Raw genomic sequence first — 21,355 nt, 5'->3', positions numbered from 1 at the left:
AGCGCAAATTTGGACGTATAGAATGACAGCTAATACAAGAGCAAGACAAGGAAGAAATACTCAAAGTAAAACCTTTTGTGCTTCCTGTTCAGAAAAATCATGACTAATTTTAATTTTGCTGCTTTACTGTTCAACAGTGATTGGCAAGCTTTTTGGTGATTTCTTCCTCCCACACTAAGATCCAGGTTCGTCTTTGAAATACATGCAGAAATACAGGTATTTAAAAACCCAAACCGAAACAAAAAGCCCACGCTTTGAACCAAGAGTGAGTTAGCTTTAAGAATAAAGTTAATTGTGTCTCCAACACCAGAAGCACCCGAGGCTGCAGTGCTTTTACAGGGAGAGAGAGAGAGAGGATTTGTAAAGAGCGATGCAAGGCTTCCACCCTCCCCACGGCTACCCACAACCCAAATCAGGTCCAGGCAGAGCAAACTAGAAGGGAATGTTTCTGCTTCGTCTTTCATTTACTTTAAGTAGTTCTAGCTAACACTGAGGCTTCCCTCCCACTCCAGGATTTTTCCTTTTCTTGGAGACATCTGTGCTAGCGGATGGCGAGATGCTACTCAGAAACGTGACACAGACACGCCAGGGAAGACGCGAGGCGAAAAGAACGTTAACCTTCTTTTGGAACATGTGATTTGTGTTTATGCACATGCTAGTAAACAACAAGAAAAATAACCCTTTTCAAGAAATAAAAACTCATCTGAATTAGATGAAATACTATAAACGTGGTTTACATAAATGCATAAAATTAACTACTTGGGTCACTGGGCCAGTAAACTAAATCAAACTCACAACGCGAGGCATTCATGCATTCATGGCCAAAAAGGAATTCGAACCACTCGGTGACAGAATTACAGGTGTCAGATTAAGACGTAGTGGTTTTAGACCTACATACAACAAGCTTACAATTTTAAGTTGATTGGATACTATTCCATGAGCATCAGAGGCTGCATTCTTCGCAGAACACAGAGCCAGAGTTCATCTCTTTCTAGATTTAGGTGATCCTAACAGCTTATCAAGGCATCAGATCCAGCGGTCCAGGGTTAGTGTAATGCCTCACACCACAGCAGTGAAGTACTTAAAATAAAGATGAAAAATAAAACCCACCAAAGAGTGATTTTTATACTGTAGGGACTATTTTGAAATGTGTAGTTACGCACAGCATTCAACCCAAGTGGCAAATCAAGATCTAGACCATTACCAGTCAAGTATTTCCTTGTGTTACTTAATTATATTTCAGCAGCCGAATGACAGTGTTTTCAAACCTGAAGAAAAATGCTGCTCCTTTTCCAAACGTAAAAAAGTGAGACTGTGATTTTACATACCGCTTTTGATGTTCCACTCACTGGCTCAGTTCGACTTCTAGAAGAAGAAAGAAAGGTGATCAGAATTTAAAATAAAGCACTTCTGCCCAGCATCAAGCAGCAAAAACAGATTATAAAAACGGATTGTCAAAACATTATGTTCTGATAGTCTACTGAATGTGGAAATTTATCCGTATACATAAACTGTTCTCTCTTGTACACTCAGTGCAAAGAAAAACAAACCCCAAATCACATTTCACCTTTGTCACAAATTACTCCAAGACTTACAGATACAGAACACAACAGCACACGAGGAAGTCCTCAGGTATTTTGCCTCGGCTACCTAAGTATCAAAACCATGATGTCTGTCCTATATTTTGTGTTCTTAAATAATCAACCATCAAAACAGGAAGGTAACGTTAGCCAGTCCGTATATCCCTAGTATCACAAATAGGGCCATACACAGTACTTTAGTTTCTAAGCAAGAACAGTGATGGTCTAGACCCTTCAAAGTGCACCTTTCCTTAAGCGAACCAGAAATCAGTCATCCCACAAAGACATAACAAAAATGTCAGCAGCAGAGTCTTTACAAGAGCGTGTCTTTGTGGAAGCCCAAGCACTGTGCTCAGACGGCTACCATATTTAGCCACTAAACGTGTTACATATGCTATGTTGATTCAAAATAGTACTAGAAATGTCACCTGACAACAGTTTCTAGAATTTTGTTCAATTGAGGAGTCCCGTGACAAAAGAAAATAGTGGCCTCGATTGCCAGAATTTGTTTTAAGATGATCTTGAAAATGCTACAATATTTTAGGAACCATTTATTACGTTTGAAAACTTGCTGAGACTCCACATACTCATTGATCCGTATCGCAGAGGCAATTCAAAGGCTGCTGTGGAATTCACGTACAAAGAGAAAGGCTCGTGCTTCCTGCCACTGCTAGACCACCACCAGGCTCACAATTACAGCCACCCAGCTCCCGAAGGGGAGCAAGTACAAGGAAACACTGTCAATGACCACCCAATGGTTTCTTCATCCACTTACCTCGAAGAACACACTACAAGGTGAGTAACACATTTTTGAAGGCCTCTCCACCCTTACAGCGTACGTTCATCATTCCCAAACTTTAGCCACTCTGCCAGTGGCTTCTGCAATGTTTCCAGCTGGAGGAGCAGAAAGCTCATCTGCCTGGTGAATTGTCAATGCTAGAACAGCAGTGCCATTCTTCCCTTATCCCCACGTACAGGTATTTACCTGATCTTTGAAGCTAGCAGCATCTATCCTCTCATTGTGGGGCAGCATTACAATACCAGGAGAGGGTGCCGTCCAATCAGAAACGGAGCATGCACTGACAACGCAGCACTAAGCATACACATTTTAATTAACCCCCAGTGTTTAGAAGCACAACTCTGTGGCCTCCAGAATTACTAGGGAGTACCTGAAAGCACTGCAACAACTACGGCAGTAACATGCCCAAAGCTGACATGCAGAGCCACGTAAATTCAGGGGGTTTTGCTTGCAGACACTTCATGAGTACCAGGATGCTGCTGTACTGTTGGTGCGAGACACGCTGTAACTCATCACTCTACTCTGTTGAGAACCAACACTAGAAAGACATGGCAAAACCACAATTTAATAACATCTTTTAATTGTGGGGGAGAGGGATATCTTTAAGAAGGCCAGAAAATATGACCATTCAAACAGCGCTAATGTAGCTGACATAGAACGGGTCTGTATGAATGCAGAAATGACAGCAATAATCCTGTAGTCGGGAGTGCATTTGAGTATCTGTAATTTTAATCAATACACCCGATTCTCTGTCCTCCGTAAATCTTAGGAATACAGAATTAAAACCTGGAGCACAGACATCGGCTTAGGGTAAAAACAGACTTAGAAAGATAACTAGTAACATTTGGTAACCTGCTCAACTGCTTACTGAGTTTCAAGTTTGGAAAGGATTAACTATTCCTTCATCGTACTCACACAAAAGGCTTTAGGACACTGTTCTTTTTCTCTGGCCTTAAACGGACATTGTCTTTAGGAAACTACTAGGAATCCTTTATGAATTAAACTTCTTGTTTGCATTGCTCGCCAGCTGGCAACCCTGGGTCTTTCCTCTATAGCTAGTACGCTAAAAACCCAGATTTGGGCCGTAAGAATACCCTCCAGCCCAAATGCAAGAAATAGTCAAACACTGAGACGCAGGCTCTTCTGAGATGGGAACAAAGCCTAAGATGACACTACAATGTGTATCTGCCTGTACTATAAAAGCAATAAAAGCAAACACATATAATAAGGAATTTCTCCGTATGGAGATCCATGTAGAGACCATGGGTCTCCGAACAATCAGCCCCAAGAACAAACCCAGTAGAGGCATCTGAAAAGTTACAGTTGGTGGAGTGTGAACCCCATGTCCCAACAGGACTAAAAATGTCAGCCTGCTTTGGGGCAGACACATTAAAATCTAGCCCATGACAACAAAAATTAACAGCAGCTTTAACAAGAAAGATACAAGCTGAAAGCCCCTATAAACTAATATAAATTTAAAAAGCTATCACACCAAAACCCCTTAGAAAGAATACAATGGTATATGGATACTTACCTAACAGATGTTTTGCTGGTAGCTTTAACTCCTCCAACAGGGGTTCTTCTGACAATCACCGATGAGTTCTTAGGAATCAGGGCATTGTCATCTGTGTATTCTGAGAACAAGAGAAACACAGGAAAAAACCCTAGTCCATTCATAAGGATTAAGGATTAATACGTAATTACACAGCACTTCAGAGAATCCCTTGACAGATAGAAAAGCAAACTTTTGTATGTCACATCGCGCTTTTATCGTCTCAACACACTAACAGTACATTGCAAGAAATCTTCAGGTTTGAGAACCAAACACATACAGCAAAATTTGTCTCCTTTTTTAAAAAAAGTTGGAATGCCAACAGCAAAACGGTCTCAATGGTCACTAAAAGAGAGTCTGCTAACGCATGAGGTTCTGTCCTGATCTAACTCAAGCTGCTTTTGCTTCTGTTAGGCTACAAAGCCAACAGATCTCCGGAGCAGAACAACCCACAGCAAAGTCTCACCTGCATAAACCAGAGTCTAAAGTCTGTCTAGCTTGCCCTGCAACAAAACAGGCACCGAGCTAAAGCATGAAAACGCCATTGCTTCCCTAGCTGTTAACTCAAACGATTCACCTAATGCCACCAGTGCTCAAGACTGATGGAACGCAGAAGAGACCCTGCCATCTCTGTCTATTTCTTGGAGCATCTTCCACCAACAACCACACTTCTCGGCCTCTCAGTGCTTTACATTTGAATGGAACCCAAACTGGCAGTGCTAGAATTTGCATCACAGAACTTTTGGCCTTTTTTGAGCTTGCTTTCACAAGTAGGGCAGAATTGGCTCAAACTAAAGTGGTATCTCCCCTCTGAAGCTAATCATCTTCTTTGAATTAAACGTGAAGGGACGTGAACGCTTTCAATTCCCTTCTTGCAGAGCAGAGAGACTCAAACAAAACTACATACGAAGACAGCCTCTAAAAGCCTTTAGAAAACAGTGTGTGCCTGACGCTACCCGTGCTTTGCCTTGGCTTACACCCTGTCAGTCTTTTGAAACGGAGGAAAGCCTTCTGACCTTTTACATACGACCCAAAAAAACCTGCCCTTACTACCTGAGACACTCGGACTGAGCAAGCTTAAAATGCAAAGCCCTTCCCATGAGAATGGTTGTCTACTGTACTTACACCAGCTGGATATGACTAACTGTTTTAAAGCACTACCAGCAGCCATTCCCCGTAATCTGCCTACAGTTTCAAATGCTAAAAGCCCTTACCTTTGCAGAACGACGGCCTGAAAACCAAAGATACCGGATAGCAAGCTAAGCTCTGTCAGGGAGATTTTGCTCAGGGATCAGACCCAAAATAGGAATAGTTCACAATTTAGGCATCATTTTTCAGTATATTCTTCCTATGGGCATGACTTCCTTTGGAGTTAGCGGGAGTTTGTTTTGAAGACATCGCATCACAGCATTACTAAAACCGTCAAGTGCATGCTGTAACACTGAACTCGAGCAAGTTCCGAGCTGCAGAGACAGTCTTAGAAGAGCACTCTTCTTCCTTAAAACTAATCACCCAAGAGCGTTCAGAGTCCCATTTTTGGTTTTATACTTTTTTGTCTTTTGCCTGATAAGCAGAATAGCACATTCTCCAAGGGGTTTGAGACAGAATGTTACAGGGCAGGAAAGAGTACTCAAGAAACCTGAGTTCTGGAGTTTACTGTTCTACCACAGTATTGTGAGAACATCTATGATAAGAAATTCAGATCAAATTAAAAGGAGGCAAGTTTAAATGCGCTATTCTTGAGTATGGGCTTTTTGAAGGGAATTCTGCCCTTACAGAACACGCCTCTAGAGTAAGCGTGGAAGAGGACATCCCCCCACCCCCTCTGTAAAATAGGTCCCAACCATCCCTTTGCCTTCCCGGCATCTCTAAAAGCATCATCTCATATTTTTCCACTGAGCTTTAAAATCCTGTTTACTTTTACCTCATACTAGCTTTGCTTCTATTACTAGATTTCCATTGTGAAAAGTAGCAGTTACTGAACTGTAAGAGCTTGGAGTACTCAGAAAAATCTGAACAAGGAGGCCATCTTCACTCAAGCTTCACTTTGTTCTTTCCAAGATCATTTCAACATTTTGTCAGGACTGCTGCACAGACAAAGGTATAAAATGCAATACTGTATGTCCGCATATAGGAATTCCAAACATCCCACTGAGCCAGAAAATCCCGGTCTGGTTTTTTTTTCCCTTTTTTTCCTGAAGGTGAGTTTAAGCATCTACATCTGACGAATAACAACTGGAAGTAACGGTTATGCATATCAACCAAAAAAGTTGGCATTCATACATATTACACCAAAATGTATTCTCTAGCTGTGCTCTGAAAACCACTGGGGTATTTTGGTGTTTTCGCATGGAAAACACCCTTACCTTCACTAAGTATCTGTGCCATCAGTGTACCAAATTTAAAAGATTACACTCATTTTACAAAGGTCAAAGTGCAACACAACCTACCTAGAGGAGGATCGTGTCACTGCCACACACAACTGATGCTCTTTGAAGCAGGAAAGTTAGCCCCTTTAGGCCCCTTAGGCAAAGCCCCTTTCGGCAACCCCACGTTTAAGGGAACCTAGTGAAGCACATGCTTTTTCCTCACTGCCCTGAGGCCCTGCGCCCCCACGCACCTTCTTCGGTCTGGGCGTTGCTGATCTGCAGGTCACAGTTGGCTGCCTTCAGCTTCTCACGGCCCATGATCCGGCACTTGAGGTCGCGGAGGGAGATGTGGAGGCCATCGAAGGTGACTATATCGTACTTCAGCTTGGAGAAGAACTTATAATGCACAGCAGACATGGTCGGGGCCAGGTGGTGCCTGCTATGCAAAGGCATCTACCACAGCAGATGGCGTCACGGCTTCCACACCGCGTCAGGGCCCACGGCGGCGTGGGGCAGGGCCCACTGAGGGGCCAGGGCCAGCAGCACAGGCTGAGGGCGAGCGGGCCGGCAGTGCTCAGGGGCTGTGGCGCTCTGCCATGGCCAGGCCCCGCAGCCTCAGGCAGACTCGGCTGGGGGAGGCCTCAGGAAGGCCCCACCTCCCAGCCCCACAAGGTCTCCAGCCTGGGGCTGTCAGCAATGGCGCTGGGCTGTGGCGGCGGGGCCAGCCCGGCTCCTCCTGGCAGCCCAGGCGGAGGGTGGGCGAGGGGGAGCGGCCCCCGTGGCCCTGGCTCAGCCTCCCCTCCCTCTCTGGCAGCAGACAAAACCAGTATCTGATGAAACACAACAAATTTATTCCATGAACTGGGTGCGGAGAGCACAGCCCTGCAGCTCGGGGCTGGCACCGGCTGGGGCTTTGCTGGGAAAAACCAGGCGAGAGTCACCCTGACGTCCCACACACGTACCTCGTGCCGGGACCTGCCAACCCGTCCCTCTGCCCAGTGCCCCCACGGGATGCAGAAAGCAGCGCTGCTGGCCCTGGTGTGGTCCTGAGCCATGTCGCAGCAGACGAGTCCTTAACCAGCAGGCCTATCATGTTAAACTGACATTTGAGAAGTGATGAGACCCTAGTGGTGCACGAAAGCCTATTTTAAAAGTCGAGTTCTGTACAGGACTGCTATGGAAATTGACTGTTTGGAAAACAGTCTGTTCCCCCGCTCAATTTGCCAGCAGTCCAACAAACCCACGCTCGGATTTCTGTGCCTCGGCCTACCTTCCTTGCCCGCTAGAGTCTTGCAGTGCATTACCAGCTCAAGTGATCTAGCCCCAAAGGTAACCCTACTGAGGCGAGATCTTTCTATGAGAAACAACATCTTTCAAGGTCTTGTACATAATGGCACAGGAGGGATAAAAACCTTTTCCCGTGTCTAATTGAAAACACCTGGGTAAGTCCGGCTGCTGGCAGGAAACGCCCCAGAATTGCCCCTAGATTGTCAGCAAATCAACAGTCAGGGATGGAGCACCAGCCACATCCCTTGCCTTTGGGGATTCACAAAAGCCCAAGCCTGCTGGTGAAGTCGTTACTCACAGGAGTCGTTCCCCATTGCGGCCATGGCTCCTCGTCAGGAACAGAACAGAGGGGGAAGCTCTGGGTGACAAAGGATGCCAGGACGCGCTCCAGAAAGAGAAGATCAGCGCCAATCCCCTCACCTGAGTGCAAAGAAATAGTTGCACCCCAACAAAATAGTTAAAAAAAGAACCCCAAGCCAAACCCACAGCACAGCATCCCCCTCTACAACCGTTTCAGCGGTAGTTACAACCGCTGCACAGCTGCAGGCTGATGGCCCTGCTGGCCCTGTCACAGGACTCTCACTGACAGCAGTTACCAAGGCCCTTTTGGAAGACTGCACTGTGCGTCACCTTCACTGGAGAGGACCTGCTGCTTCCCTGTGGCTGCCTTTAGCAGCAGAGCCCTCTGGTTCTCCAGCCCACACTTTCCCACCTTGGATGCAGGAGGGACCGGCTTTCAGCCGCTGCTTTAACAGCTGCCTTTGCTGTGCTCCTCTGCTGTCTCCCTTCCCACCACATCAGTCAGGGTGGGCTTCTTGTCATTCCAGACTGAGCCCCCAGCACATGCTAAAGAAACAACAATTAGCAAATAGGAACTCTACCCATAGCGCCTATCTGGACAGCCTGTCAAGGTGTAATAGCTCATCCTACCCTTCCCAAGGTAGAGACCAGCCTATACTTTGATCCCGTATCTACCTACTGTACCATCTCTCCTAAAGCTCAAATCGTAATTACCTTTGCAAGAGGATGGCCGTTGAGGAGCAGTGGGCAGTAAACCATCACTGGCTGGAAAAAAGTAGCCAAGCAAGTGGCAAAGGAAGGAGCCGAGTTATCCCGAAGGCCAGCTCAGCCCAACAAAGCTCAGGGAGCTTTGGTCCTCCCTGTCTCCCATTTGTGTGTTGATGGCTCACCATTTGTGTGTCAGAGCCATCAGACGGACGACCCCGTCCTCCTTGAGACACCCCTTGGGGCAGCCGTACCCAGCGCCGGGCGGCTGGATATGGCCTTTGCTCCATGGGGAGGCGCTTCCTGGGAGCAGGATCTCTCACTGGGGCACTGGGAAGCCCTCCTGAAGCCTGCATGCCTGAGGGACGTCTCTGCACTGCTCCATCGCTCACCAAAACCAGGGGCGGAGGAAGGCTGCCCTGGTGGCCTCCAAAAGAATCAGCTCCCCTGGGCTCCTCTGCGGCCACCGGGCACCTTTGCTGTCAGGCGGCTCTCCGTGCTGCTCTGCCAGCTTAACCAGCATCTCTTGCCCTCCATCTCTTCCCGCTCCTCACCAGCACTTCTCCTCCCACAGCTCCCTGACCAGCTCCCCCCTGCTCTCCCCGGCCCTCTGGCCATTCCCGCCCCTCTCCCCCCACCCCGCCGCCCTCTCCCAACCTTCTCTCCCTCCCTGACCTCCTCCTCCTGGCCCCAGCCGTGCTCCAGGGCCTGGCCCTGGGCCAGGGCAGCCCTGGGGAGGCGGCCATGGTTCCCGCGGGGTCAGAGGGCAGGAGGGGGTGCCCCGGGGCACGCTGGGAGTTGTGGACGCGGCACAGGGCTCCCGGCGGCCATCTTGTGTCGGCTGAGGGGAGGCTGGCACAGGCCGACAGGACAGATCTGCAGAGCCGGGAGCTGCGGTGAGTCCTGGGCCCTCGGGCTCCTGTCAGCCCTCTTCTGCCTCCCTGTTCCTCCCTGCCCTTCCCCTTTCCCTCCGGGTCCTGTTTTTCGCCTCCCTGTACCTCCCTTCCTCTCTCCTGCTGTGCTCTGCTCCCTGTTGCCCTTTCTCTTTTCTCCAAGTCCCTCTCTCTCTGTCATCCTTCCTCTCCCTCTACTTTCCCCGTCGCCCTTCTTTCCTGCTCCCTGGGCCTCTTGGTTTCTCTCTCTCTCTTCTGCACAGAGGCCCCAGGCTGAGTGTGCAGCTTGCACTGTGCAGTGAGGTCAAACCCATATGGCTACTGGACAGACCTCTCTCTCCCTGCTGAGCACAGAGTAACTAGGTTTGGGGGTTTTTTAGCTGCCTCAATTAAGCGACTCCAGTTAGATAGGATGAACCCTGGCTTCAAAGTTTTACTCTGGGTTTTTTTTTTTTTACTCTGGGACCAGTTAATGAAAATATGCCACTATTATGTACTGGTAAACAGTGGGTTCACTCATTTGTCTTCCTGTTATGTCCACAATGAACAAACAGGCTCTATTAAGACTAGCTATATAACATGAGCTTTACAATCTAGCTTGACTAGTCACTGTGAGCCAAATCATGCTTGCTTTACTTACAGGATTGTCTCCCCAATCATTCTGCCTGCATGAGAGGCCCTTCAGATAAGCTTCTATTTTTGCATTTTCCCTGGGCTATGCCATTAGCTGGGATTTGTTTGTTAAGTAGAAGATTAATGTCAAGCAATTTTAACACGTAATCTGATCTGGAATACTTGTTTACTGGAGTTGTTTACCCAATAGTAGATCGTAGAGAAGATCAAGTCATTTATTGTTCTACTCAAAAAAAAAAAAAAAGGTTCTGAATGTGAATGGAAAACCCTTTTCTGTATTCACTTACCTTTCTGTTCTGATGTATTTACTGATGCCTGTCTTTATTCCCAGTCATGGAATTCATAGAGTTGGTTCTGTGTGAGTAGCACGCAGTCATTTTGGTTTGAACTAAGCCGTAGGCAGAGCACTAGCGTAAGGTTTGGACCCAGAAATGTGCACTCTTGTGGGCCTTGTGTCAAATCATCTCTTTGTGCACAGAAATAAACCACACAAAATTATTTTCTAAAAAACTTCAGGCTGCTCTTAGTTTCACCTTTGCCTCTTCTGCACTAATCAACATTATTTTTCTTGCTACAAGGTGTACAAGGAGTTACATTCTGGGTAAGAGCTAGAGTCAGGGGGATTTGTGTTTTCATTGCTGTTTTGCCCTCAGAGGGCTGCTGAGAGTCATGGTCACCGCCTTGTCAATCTTCTCAGCCTCTCCTCTTCTGGGGAGGAGCAAGTAAGCGAGCCAGTATCAGGATGTCTTTTTAAGGGAAGAAGCTTAGTTGAAGACAAGAGGATGTATTTACACTGAGACTGACACAGGCCCTTTTCTGTGCCTTCATTACCTTAAACAAAGTCTGAGCTGAGCGGAACAGAGCATGTGCCTCTCATGTTCCTGCACAGGGGCTATAGGGTAGAAACGCGTGGAGTTCACAGCACCGGGAGGGACAGTGCCTGACAAGAGAGTGGGATTTTCCTGAAAAGGGAGGAATGAGCTGAGAAAATAAATAAAAGTGGAGGGAAGGATGGGGCTACTCCCACAAGAAACCTTTCCCTTTTGTCAGATCTACGGGTGCAAGTCAACAAAACCCAAATCCTTCGTCAAGTTGGAAGGCACCTTGTGACCTTTCACTTCCACAAGTTTTATGCACGGTTTTGACTTACTTAGGGGGTGGATGATGAGAGGGAGTAGACAGCTGAGATCAGATTTAATTTACTTATTAATTACTTGCTAAACTTTGTGTCAATTAAGAAGTATCGCTGTTGTGAAGACAGAGGGGTCTTGTGGCCAGAGAGGAGACTGCTAAACTAGGTTGATAGTCTCTCCTAATCGGCCTTCCTTGTCCTTTTCTCCTTTTCACTGGTTTCTTTGACTCTTCCTGGTGCTACTTCCCTCTTCTTAAAGCAAGGATAATGTCAATTCATATTCTTGCAATGCCAGTACCTCTTTCTGTGATGTTCTTCAATGGAAGGGTTTGAGGCAAGTGACAAATACCACCATGAAAAGTATATATGCAGTGGTGTTATGCACATGCCTGGAATATTGTTGCCATTTCTGTCGTTATAGGTACTAGATATGGGGAGTGTCTGTTGCCAAGATCATATGCATAGTTAGCATCTTATATTTTGCCTGTAATCAATCATCTGTCCTACAAGGGTATTGCATGGACCTTTCCAGTGCGTCTCTAATTGTGGTGTTTAAAGCCTGGGTAGCTCTCTGTTGGAATGGGAGCCATCACCGGCAGAGCAATCACTACCTTTGTTTGATAGTATATGCGCTTGACATTAGGATGAAGGGTATTTGTCTGGCATTTCTCGCCAGCTGGATGTGTTGGAAGTGTGGACAGCTGTAATGTGGTGGTGCAAGCATAAGAAACTGATAAGTTGTTTTGTTTGTTATTGCAACTGCGTGAGCTGATGGCTGAGGTTGTAATGACTTGCATTTTCTTCCTTTGAAGTTCTAAAACACCTCGTCTCATTCATTGAAGTACGAGTACAAGGAAGCCCACTGAATGTACCAACAATTCTAAAATTTAATATATATATCTGCTAAAATTAGACCTGAATAGTGCCAATTTAATTCCCGTCTTTACCACTTTTGTAAGGTTTTGTTGCTGCAATCAGTTTTCCAGAAGTCCGGAAGGTGGGAAGGCTACTTATCTTCCATAACACATTTTGCTGGCTTGTATGATATTCGCACTTCTAACAAAAACACTGAGTCCATAACGTTGGTCACAGTGTCTGATTTGAAGTGGGTTGTGTGGTGGGAAAAAGTCGTTAACATTCGCATTGCCTGTATTCCTTTGCATAGAAAGGATGTAGCTATTTGTTCCCATCAGGCAATCTTGTTTTGCTGTGCTCTTTCTGGCACCTTTCCCAAGTGTAGTCAAGAGTGCTTTTTGTAGATCCCGGAGGGATCGTTAAATGCACCCAAGGTTTACTAATTTCTGTAAATGGAAAGGAGCACGGTGGTGAGGTGTTTTTAGGAGTCTCTAGGGATCCAAAAGCATGTAGTAAAGGCTATCTTTGGACCTATACCAAAGGGTGAACCATGTTACAGAGCTGTAATTGAGTTTCTGGACACCTCCCTGGGCTCAGTCAACTGTGGGTCAACATAACACGCGCTGTTGTGTGCTTTTAGTTGCAGAAAGTAACGTTCCTTTACTGCAGTAACAAGCATCACCTGGGCACTAAGAGACGTCTTTTTGAATGACCAGACATATCGAATCTTAACCAGTGGTTATATGCCAGTGTATTGGCCCTGATATGAGAAAGTATGTATTTACTACTCAGGTAAACAGCTTGCTAAAATGATGGAATGGCTCATGAAAGAGCCAACGAGTCATGGCTCTCCAAAATAAGGTACAACCTGCTGTATGAATGACACAGGAGTAAAGGCAAGAAGATTCTGCTCTATGTATAGTATCTTCAGATGGAACGTCTCAGGACTGAAACCGGATTTCACAGTAAAATTCTTCAATCTGAGAGGAAGTACCATTTTGCAAGGTCATTTTTGTAGTGTAGATATTGAGAGAGGGGAAGAACCACGAAGGGCAGTATTGCAAGTGGCACATACCTCTGTTGGCTAGAGATGTTAAATATGTTAATTTTAAAGTACCTTTTTCCAAGAGAATTTCAAATGCCATTTTTCAGTTGTTTTTTTTTCCTAATTTCTCTGCCACTTCTTTCTGTCCTTTACCACCCTACCAGTTTCATGACAAGATAGATTCGACTCTTGAGAGTCTGAAAGGCACAGCTGAACGTCTGAGGCAGCCACCTTCAACCTCAGCAGAGGTTGAGAAGATTAAAGAGCAAATCAATGAAGATAAGAACGTGTCAGTGGATCTGGAAAGACTTCAGCCGGTGTATGAGACGCTTAAACAGAGAGGGAAGGAAATGATTGCTCGCTCAGAAGGAGCCGATAAGGATATATCTGCTAAAGGTAATAGATGGAGGAAAGTTTCATGTAGTGGAAATGCAGCAAGCTGCAGCATATAAAAATGTTCATTTCTGATGACCACTGATCTGGGGATTGTGTTCTCCTGGAGAAGCTGGAGAAGATGTATAAAAGCAAAGTATTTGTTTAAAATAATTCATCGTGGATATGACCTTTGTTTTATTTTTTAAGGCTATGGTGGTTGTTTCCACTTAAGGTTATGAGTCGTCCTGTAAAGAAACAATTTTACAGTCTAAATTTTAAAAGATACCCATATGTTTCTGCTGTAGAACTGTAGAGAGATTTATGGCCAAGAATCGTTTGCCAAGGTAGTAATCTAGTTCCTCTGTTGTTTAGCTGTTCAAGATAAACTAGACCAAATGGTCCTCATTTGGGAAGACATCCAGACCTTGACTGAGGAGAGGGAGGCCAAATTGTTGGATGTAATGAAACTAGCCGCAAAGTTGTGGTGTAGTCACTTGGCTCTTGCAGCTACTATTAAAGATACTCAGGAGCTCATTGGAGAACTGGAGGGACCTGGTGTTGACCCATCTCTAGTCAAGCAACAGCAAGAAGATGCTGAGGTCAGTAGAAAGTATTTTGTTGACTTAAAGTATGTTATTTACAGTATGCGGAGAAAAGAGAGACTTACTATGAAATACCACAGGAGGCTATTTTTTTAGAGACCAAGAGGGATAATTGTGTAGGAATTTACTATAGTGATATCTCGAGAGTCTGTGGTAAATAACGTGTACCAGTTCTGAATTGCAATGAGCATGCAACAGGTGCCTGTCCTTATATTTGCATATCTGCTTATAAACACGTATATAATAAGCACGTCACTGAGACTTTTGAAAGTGATACGTACTTGAGATTCCCTGAGTAATAGGGAACATCTAAATGAAAGGTGTACGCATGTATCGTGCTCTATGTATTATGCTCTAAGCCTGTAATTATTCATGCTGATAGTTAAAGATTTGAGGGTTGACTGACAACCTCTGAAAAAGAAAGCACTCTGATTAAAGAAATCTAATTGAAAACTTCCTGTTTATTTTTTTTCATCTCATGCAAAGTGACATCATAAGCCATTGTTCTAATTTAGACTGGTGTCAGGTGATTTCACTCTGACCCTGCAAAGGGATGCTTGTGTTTTAAGCGTCAGATTGTAAGTCCAAGGGACTGTAAAGAAACCACAGGCCGAATCCTGCCATGTCCTCTCTTGAAAACAAGCTGTACATAGATTATTAAGGTTAGTGTGAGCGGCATTGATTTTTTTTCTCTTTGTAGGCTGCTAAAGACAAAATTGATGGACTGCAAGAGGAACTAGCAACAGTTCTGAGCCTTGGCTCTGACCTTGGAGCTGCTTGTGGAGAGCCTGACAAACCTGTTGTCCACAAGAGCATAGATGAGGTATGGGAAATGCAGGTGCTTGAATCTGCTACGCCAGGTGCTTGTTCAGCTGAAATTGGTATATCCTCCCTGCCCCCAACACATTTTGCAAATAGACATTTTGCGGCAAATGTAAGATACCCGTGAAGCTTTTATGATAACGTAAGGGTTGCTTTTCAAGTAAATGGATCTTGGCTCGTATTAGTTCAGAATGTATAGACGATTTTATTGTATTGATTTATGGGTTAAAAGTTCTGTAAAAGACAGAAAGGTTTTTTGTGGAAATAGTCACTGATTACAGCAATAGATGGCTACTTTTTGCAATAGGAATGCTGGAATAAATTTGAAACGTATCTGGTTTATGCCAAGTGCGACATCTTGACTGAGACAATCCTGCTTGGATGACTACAGAGTACTGACAATTTCTCCAGTGTTCAGCAGTGTGTTTCTTTTAAGCTACCTTTTTGATAAGGATGCAGTTCCAAATGATTTAATAATACTATTTCCCATATTGACTGTAATCCGTAGGTTAATAAAACTATTCAATAATCAGTATTGAATTTTACAGCTTTTGCCATCCAGAACGTCGAGTGCATTCTGAAGGAAAGTAACTATGCAGTGATAAGGAGAACAAGAGTTTTAACATGGAATTAATGTGAACTATTCATGCTTAGTTTATTGGTGTTATTGATGAGTGAATAATGAGTGAACGCACATTATACAGCAGCAGTAACATTCGTTTCTCCATTGGAGTAAATTTCACCTACTTGCAGGTGAATTCTGCCTGGGATGCCTTAAGCAAAACAAGGAAAGACCGGGCAGATAAGCTTGTTGAAGCTCTGCAGGCAGCTGTTCCATACCAAGATGGACTGCAGGTAAGATGGTGTGATACATCTAACCCAATCTTGAGTCAATAGGATTTAACGTGGTTGTAGTAAAAAATGTTACGTGATTGGGAAGGTGACATGTGTCACTGATTCTAGCGACTGTTTTCTTCAGTAGGCAGATATTTTTTCTCGGGGTTGGTTGGGTTGGAGGTTTTTCTTCCATTGAAGACTAAGTCTGTTTGGGTTGTTTTCTGCATGTAGTTGTTCATATACTCCTCTATGTATAGATTCAAAATTGATGTCCCCTTTATTGGTAAGACACAAGTTTATAGTAATCCTGCTCACATTTCCTGGTGGCAGTCAGTACGTAACATAATAGGCGAGTTGAAGGTGTGACATGTTTACATCATCGGAAAGGAACAGAATACAGGTCCATATACTCACCTGCAGCTGTTTTCTTTGAGTGGAGGACAATGAAAGAACTTCAATTTTATTCCACCTTTTTTATAAGTGAAATATTTCAGTTTGACTATTTTAAGCCCAAAATATTAACATAATGTTACTGGACCATTCCAGGAATTCTTAGCGTAATTATACTAAGAATATAGACATACTGGACCATCATTCTTAGCGTAATTTATCCAATCACAATACTTTGGAAGATGATTCACTTTTAAAATCGGTAGGTAAACTTTCCAGTGGTTTTTTAAGATATCTTTTCTCTATATGTGCTGTATTTTATTTCATTTTTTTGCCTATTCTTTGCAAGTTTTGGCTGAGTGGCAGGCCTCATGTCTTTTGTCAGTGAATGGCTGGAAGATGGAAACAGTAGAAGGGTTTTCATGGTCAGATTTTGCAAAGCTGTCTTTTTGCCCAGTGGAATTACTGTCTGTCTTGGTTCATTGGATCTTTAAAAACAGAGTTTCACATGGCACTGAGGGCAGTTGCGTGTGTGTTCGGTGCAGACCAAGCAGCAGAACATATCTTAATAATAATGCAACATCTTGTTTTCCATGTTTTTTTCTCCAAGGTCTCTTATTTTCATACTGCCCAGAGGTTGACTTGTAGGGTTACAGTAGGAACATTGCCGTTGCTTTAAGAGCTTTGTATTTCCTGGGGCTGCACGTTGTGCATCCTACAAGCTTGGTACTTTGTAAAAGAACTGCATTTAACTGTCGCCTTACGCTCATTTCAATAGACAATATTAAAAGTATTGTGGGCAGATTGTTAGCTACAGCTGCCTCACCCTGTTGAGCGTGTTGGGGGGGTTAGTTCTCCTTTTGCCAAGGAGTTGTGTAGCAGTGGGCAGCTCTGAGAAGCCGTCCTAAGCCCTTCTCCGTAATGAATCACAGATAACAGGCAGGAGGAAAAAGGGCCTGGCAGAGGTATTTTTTCCTCTGTGTAATTAATTGCCCGGAGTGCTATAGGTGTTCTTAATCTTTAACTGGAGTGTTCTTGAGGTTGTTCTGCATTATATCAGGAGTAAGGGAAGTACCCACAAAGCCTCAGAACTGGGGAGACTTCATTTGTTTTTTGAAGTTCCAGCTGCCTTATCCTGAGGAGATTCAGTCAAGCTCAGGTATTGGCCATCACTGTCTAATCTGTACTGAATGGGTCGTGTTCCATCTTCCTGATACAGATACCGTTATCCTTCAACAGAAGTTCTTTTGTCATCATCGTTTAAAGTGTGTTATCATTCAGCTACCACCTTCCATCTTTGCTCCGAAGGAGTGCGGAACAGAGTTTGTCTTGTATTTACCTTTCGGGGTATTCATAAAAATTGCTGATTTTACTCCAGAAGTAGAGTACTAGTCCGCATGAATAGTACTGGCAGGATATTGCTGCTAATAGGGGTTCAGTCTTGCAGCATGTACATTCTCGTAACCATTACGTGGAATACTTTAGTTAATACTGGATCCCTTGTATTGCAAAAACCCCTAGGTTCCGCTGGAGAAAGCTGTTTGGTTTTGGTTTGGTTTGCTTTGTTTTCAAAGCGCACAGCAATCTTGTTCTCTGGAATAAAAAATTCTGGTATTTTACTTAATGCGACTTTGAAATCTGACACTATTTCTCTGCTCATGCTTCAGTTTCATACTGTGATTTTGGGTTGAGGATTTCTGCTGATTTGCAGGATTGAACTTTGGTGAAAGTTTATCGTGTGGCTGTTGGTTTTCTTTCTGTTTTGAGTAGGGATGCACATCTGTTGTTATTAAAGCCATCGCTCAAGAGATTCTGCATCAGCCAAGTGACGTGTTCCCAGAGCTTCTCTGCGGGGTGCCGCTACTGGGAAGTAATTCCCCAGGCCAGCGATGGGTGGGCTGTTGGAGTTGCTGATGAACTTCTTGGAAAAAGGGACAAATTAGGAAGAGCGGAGCATTCCTGGTGCGGAGAATGGCTAGGTCCCAAAGAGCAGCTGTCAGCGTGGCACAGAGATCAAGAAACGTTATTCTGCAAGGATAAACCGTTGAAGGTTGGAGTTTTGCTGGAGCTACAAAAGAAGACCGTGTCCTTTTATTCCATCGCTGACAAAGAAATGCTTTTGCACACCTTCGGAATCAACACCTCACCTCCTCTTTACCCTGCTTTCTGGCTATATAGTCTAGAAAGAAATGGATCTTTCAGTCTAAGTCAGAAAAGTGACAATTTTGGCTGTGACTGCAGAGCTTCTGTACGAGCTTCAGTGTCTTGCACAGGAATTTACCCAGGAGTGTGTAGCGACCCAGGTCTTCCTGGGAATCAGCAGCTGATACTTGGCTCTGCTTTTCTTCCCGCTCTGCTCTGATGGAGCTGAACACTGAACTGCTGTCCCCGAACACCCTGGAAGCACTCTGGAGTAACTGCGCGTCTGTAAGGTGCCAGCGGTGCGTGTGTCAGCTTCTACAAGAGTGGGGGTGGCTCTCTCAATGTCGCCAACAGTGAATGCACAGCTGATGGCTGCTGCCTCTTGTTAGGGCTGAGGCGTCCCTTCCTGGTGCATCTGGAGCAAGAACAGGGCCAGCACGATGAGCTGCCTGGGCACCTCTAGGTTTGCACGTACAAACTGTGCTGCAGTGCTCAGGAGCAGCAATTTGTTGCGCTTTGATCATAAATCACGGTGCCATGTGAAAGGGAGTGTGTTGTGTCGCTCCTGGTGTTCCTGTGCGTCGGAGGCACTCACTTGGCAGGCGCAGCACTGCAGCCAGCGCCGTTCCATGACAGCGCTTGAAATCTGCATCGTGGCTCCCAACGGCAGAAAGCTGCGTCACCATCCCAGGGAAGCCCAGAGCAGAACTCCCGCGCAGATGCGACAGGAGCCCACAAGCTCACTGCCTGCTGTATTTCCCACTGGGCTCTGAGGGGGGAGAGCGGAACTGGGGGCTGTGATTTGTCAAGGGGATGCCCCCTCTGTCCCTGTGACCGCCGTTCATGGCCCAAAAAAAGGGAAAAAAACCCAACAAAAAATAAGGTCAAGGGCTTTTTATTAGTTAAATAAGAAATCACTTTCTGGAGAGCAGCTGTCCCTGCCCAGCTGCCCGGCTCCTGGGTCTGTCCCGTGGGGGCCTTGGTGCGTGAGGGAGGTGGCAGTCGGACGAGTCGCTCTTGCTCTCCGCTGCCTTGTGCAGCCCGGGCTGGTGCTGTGCTGGCCCTGTCAGGCAGCAGGGGTGGCGGGAGAGAGCAGCATGAGCTGGGGTGGGGGCAGTGGGGGGGACACGGGTGGGGAAAACCCAGCACCTCGTGGGTGCCCTGCCCTCCCCGCTGTCCCCTTCACACCCATGGGATCCTCTCCCCAAGCCAGCCCCGGCCGTACCCTCTTTGTCCGTGAGCACGGGACTGTCCAGCTGCTCCCTGGACATGCAGCCGTCCTTTGCCAACAGGTCCACCACGTTGCACTGGGAATGAGAGAGCGGGCTGGCTGAGCCACGGGGCTGAACTCGGCATCCCTTGGCAACCCTCCCACAGCCAGCTCTCCCTGAGGAAACTGAGGCACAGATGCCCCCCCCGCCCCTGCAGAGGCTCGACCTCAGTCACCCCCACCGTATCCCTACCTTTGTCATCCCTACCTTGTTGGGGAGCAGGAGCGGCTGGAGGCGCCGGGGGAGCTGGAGGCCCTGGTGGCGCTGCAGCGGGGTGGTGACAGTGTGGCGGCCCCCACAGCTCCGGGGCACGGTGGGGTACTTGACCTCGGCTGGCGGCTGCCTGTGGGACGGGGTACACGGATGCTCAGTGCCCGGCACCGTGGCAGCCCGTGCTTCAGCCTGCTACGGCAGGGAGGGGGCCAGGGGCTGCTCCCCGGTGGGGTCTGTCCCTCCCGGCTCCCCTCCGCCTGCTGCAGGAGACCCCCGGCCGTCCTGCTGGATCTGCTCTTTCCCCACAGCCCCCGGGAGCTGGCCGTGGCAGTGGAGGTCCCTGCACCCCACGCCAAGGACAGCAGGAGGCAGGAGCTGGGCTGTCCCGGCTGCAGCGCTTGATTTCAGCAACTTGTTTGGGAGAAGGACCCTGACCTCCCTAAGCCCGAGGTCAGGCTGAGACCAGACACAACTCATCACACGTGGTGTCAGCACCCATGAGACAGACACTTGGGCCAGACGGGCAGCGAGGGGGGGCTGTAAAACCCCCCAGAGGCGGGGTAAGCACAGCTGACCCTCTGCAGCACAGCTCTGCTCCCCTGCCCTGCCCAGGTCCGCCCGGACCCCTGCGCCCCCACCTGGGGAAGAGCTCTCCCTCGCCGGGGCCAGGCCACCCTGCACCCCAGTGGGACAGGGATGGGTCCCCGTGTCCCCTACCTGTGGTCGCGCTGCTGTTCCTGCTCTGGCTTGAGAATGGGACGCGGGTGCTCGGCGAGGCGGGGGGACAGCGGCGGCAGGGATGGGATGGTCACGATGTGCCTGGGGAGGGCAGGAGCCGTAGATGGGTGACGGGGCAGTGCCCTGAAACCCATGGGCTTGTAGCCCACGGCACCCCCTGCTCCCTGGGGAGGGCTCTGCGTCCCCCTGCTGCCAGGCAGGGCTGCGAGGGGGCTGGGCAGGGTCAGACCCCCCAGGCAGAGCCCCGAACCCCTGTGCCTGGCACAGCGGGGCACTGCCAGCACCCATCGCCCCCCCGTCCCGCCCACAGCGCCAGGTGCTACTCACGGGCCAGGCACCGACATGTCGAGGGGCCGGTCGCAGGAGAGGCAGTGGAAATGGGTCAGCAGCGGGCTGGAGTGGGGAGAAAAGGGCTGGGTGAGCTCCTGGGGGGGCACAGGCAGGCAGCTCGCAGGCAGCAGTGAGGTGTCCCTGAAGCCGCCGCCGTCCCCATTGCACTCACTTCTTAATGCCAGCTGCATCATCAGCCCCTGCCTGTGAGCCCTTCTGGAGCTGCTTGAGGTTGCTCTCCCAGTGCCCCTCCAGCTGCTTCTGCAGAGCCCCCAGCTCCTGGCGGTCCAGCTGTGGACAGGTGACCCCCTCAGCCAGCTGCCTCGGGATGGGACATGGTGGTCCCTGGCTGGGACAGCTGGCAGAGGGATCCTCGGAGGGATGCCAAGCCCTGAAGGAGCAGGTTTTGCATGGCAGAGACGAGACACGCCTCACCTTGGAGGCCACCTCTTCACTAAGCTGTTGCTGGACCTTCTCCTGGCCCA

At 47.3% G+C, this 21,355-nt stretch overlaps 2 protein-coding genes across 2 annotated transcripts; one reads left to right on the top strand and one right to left on the bottom strand.

The window, feature by feature from the left end:
* Positions 1 to 1,262: 1,262 nt before the first annotated feature.
* On the bottom strand, positions 1,263 to 6,717 carry LOC141736632 (E3 ubiquitin-protein ligase RBBP6-like). Its single transcript, XM_074571179.1, has 3 exons — positions 6,552 to 6,717; positions 3,914 to 4,013; positions 1,263 to 1,365 (listed from the first exon to the last, which is right to left on the bottom strand). The coding sequence occupies exons 1-3, from the start codon at positions 6,715 to 6,717 to the stop codon at positions 1,263 to 1,265; spliced, it is 369 nt and encodes a 122-aa protein (XP_074427280.1).
* A 2,663-nt stretch (positions 6,718 to 9,380) lies between these two features.
* Positions 9,381 to 19,168, top strand: LOC141736672 (microtubule-actin cross-linking factor 1, isoforms 6/7-like). Its single transcript, XM_074571225.1, has 6 exons — positions 9,381 to 9,488; positions 13,315 to 13,546; positions 13,898 to 14,124; positions 14,828 to 14,950; positions 15,703 to 15,804; positions 17,947 to 19,168. Exons 2-6 carry the CDS (start codon positions 13,501 to 13,503, stop codon positions 18,088 to 18,090), a joined length of 642 nt encoding a protein of 213 aa, XP_074427326.1. The 5' UTR covers positions 9,381 to 9,488; positions 13,315 to 13,500; the 3' UTR covers positions 18,091 to 19,168.
* The last annotated feature ends 2,187 nt before the right edge of the window (positions 19,169 to 21,355 follow it).

The sequence above is a fragment of the Larus michahellis genome (assembly GCF_964199755.1).
Source record: "Larus michahellis chromosome W unlocalized genomic scaffold, bLarMic1.1 SUPER_W_unloc_1, whole genome shotgun sequence".
NCBI lineage: Eukaryota > Metazoa > Chordata > Aves > Charadriiformes > Laridae > Larus > Larus michahellis.
This window is presented reverse-complemented; position numbering and strand designations above follow the sequence as displayed.

Coding starts and splice junctions, on each gene's coding strand:
- LOC141736672 (XM_074571225.1), top strand. CDS start 13,501: ATGATTGCTCGCTCAGAAGGAGCCGATAAGGATATATCTGCTAAAG. Junction 13,547..13,897: donor TAAGGATATATCTGCTAAAG/GTAATAGATGGA, acceptor TCTGTTGTTTAG/CTGTTCAAGATAAACTAGAC. Junction 15,805..17,946: donor CATACCAAGATGGACTGCAG/GTAAGATGGTGT, acceptor TGTTTTGAGTAG/GGATGCACATCTGTTGTTAT.
- LOC141736632 (XM_074571179.1), bottom strand. CDS start 6,717: ATGTCTGCTGTGCATTATAAGTTCTTCTCCAAGCTGAAGTACGATATA. Junction 4,014..6,551: donor CAACGCCCAGACCGAAGAAG/GTGCGTGGGGGC, acceptor TCTTGTTCTCAG/AATACACAGATGACAATGCC. Junction 1,366..3,913: donor ACCAGCAAAACATCTGTTAG/GTAAGTATCCAT, acceptor TTCTTCTTCTAG/AAGTCGAACTGAGCCAGTGA.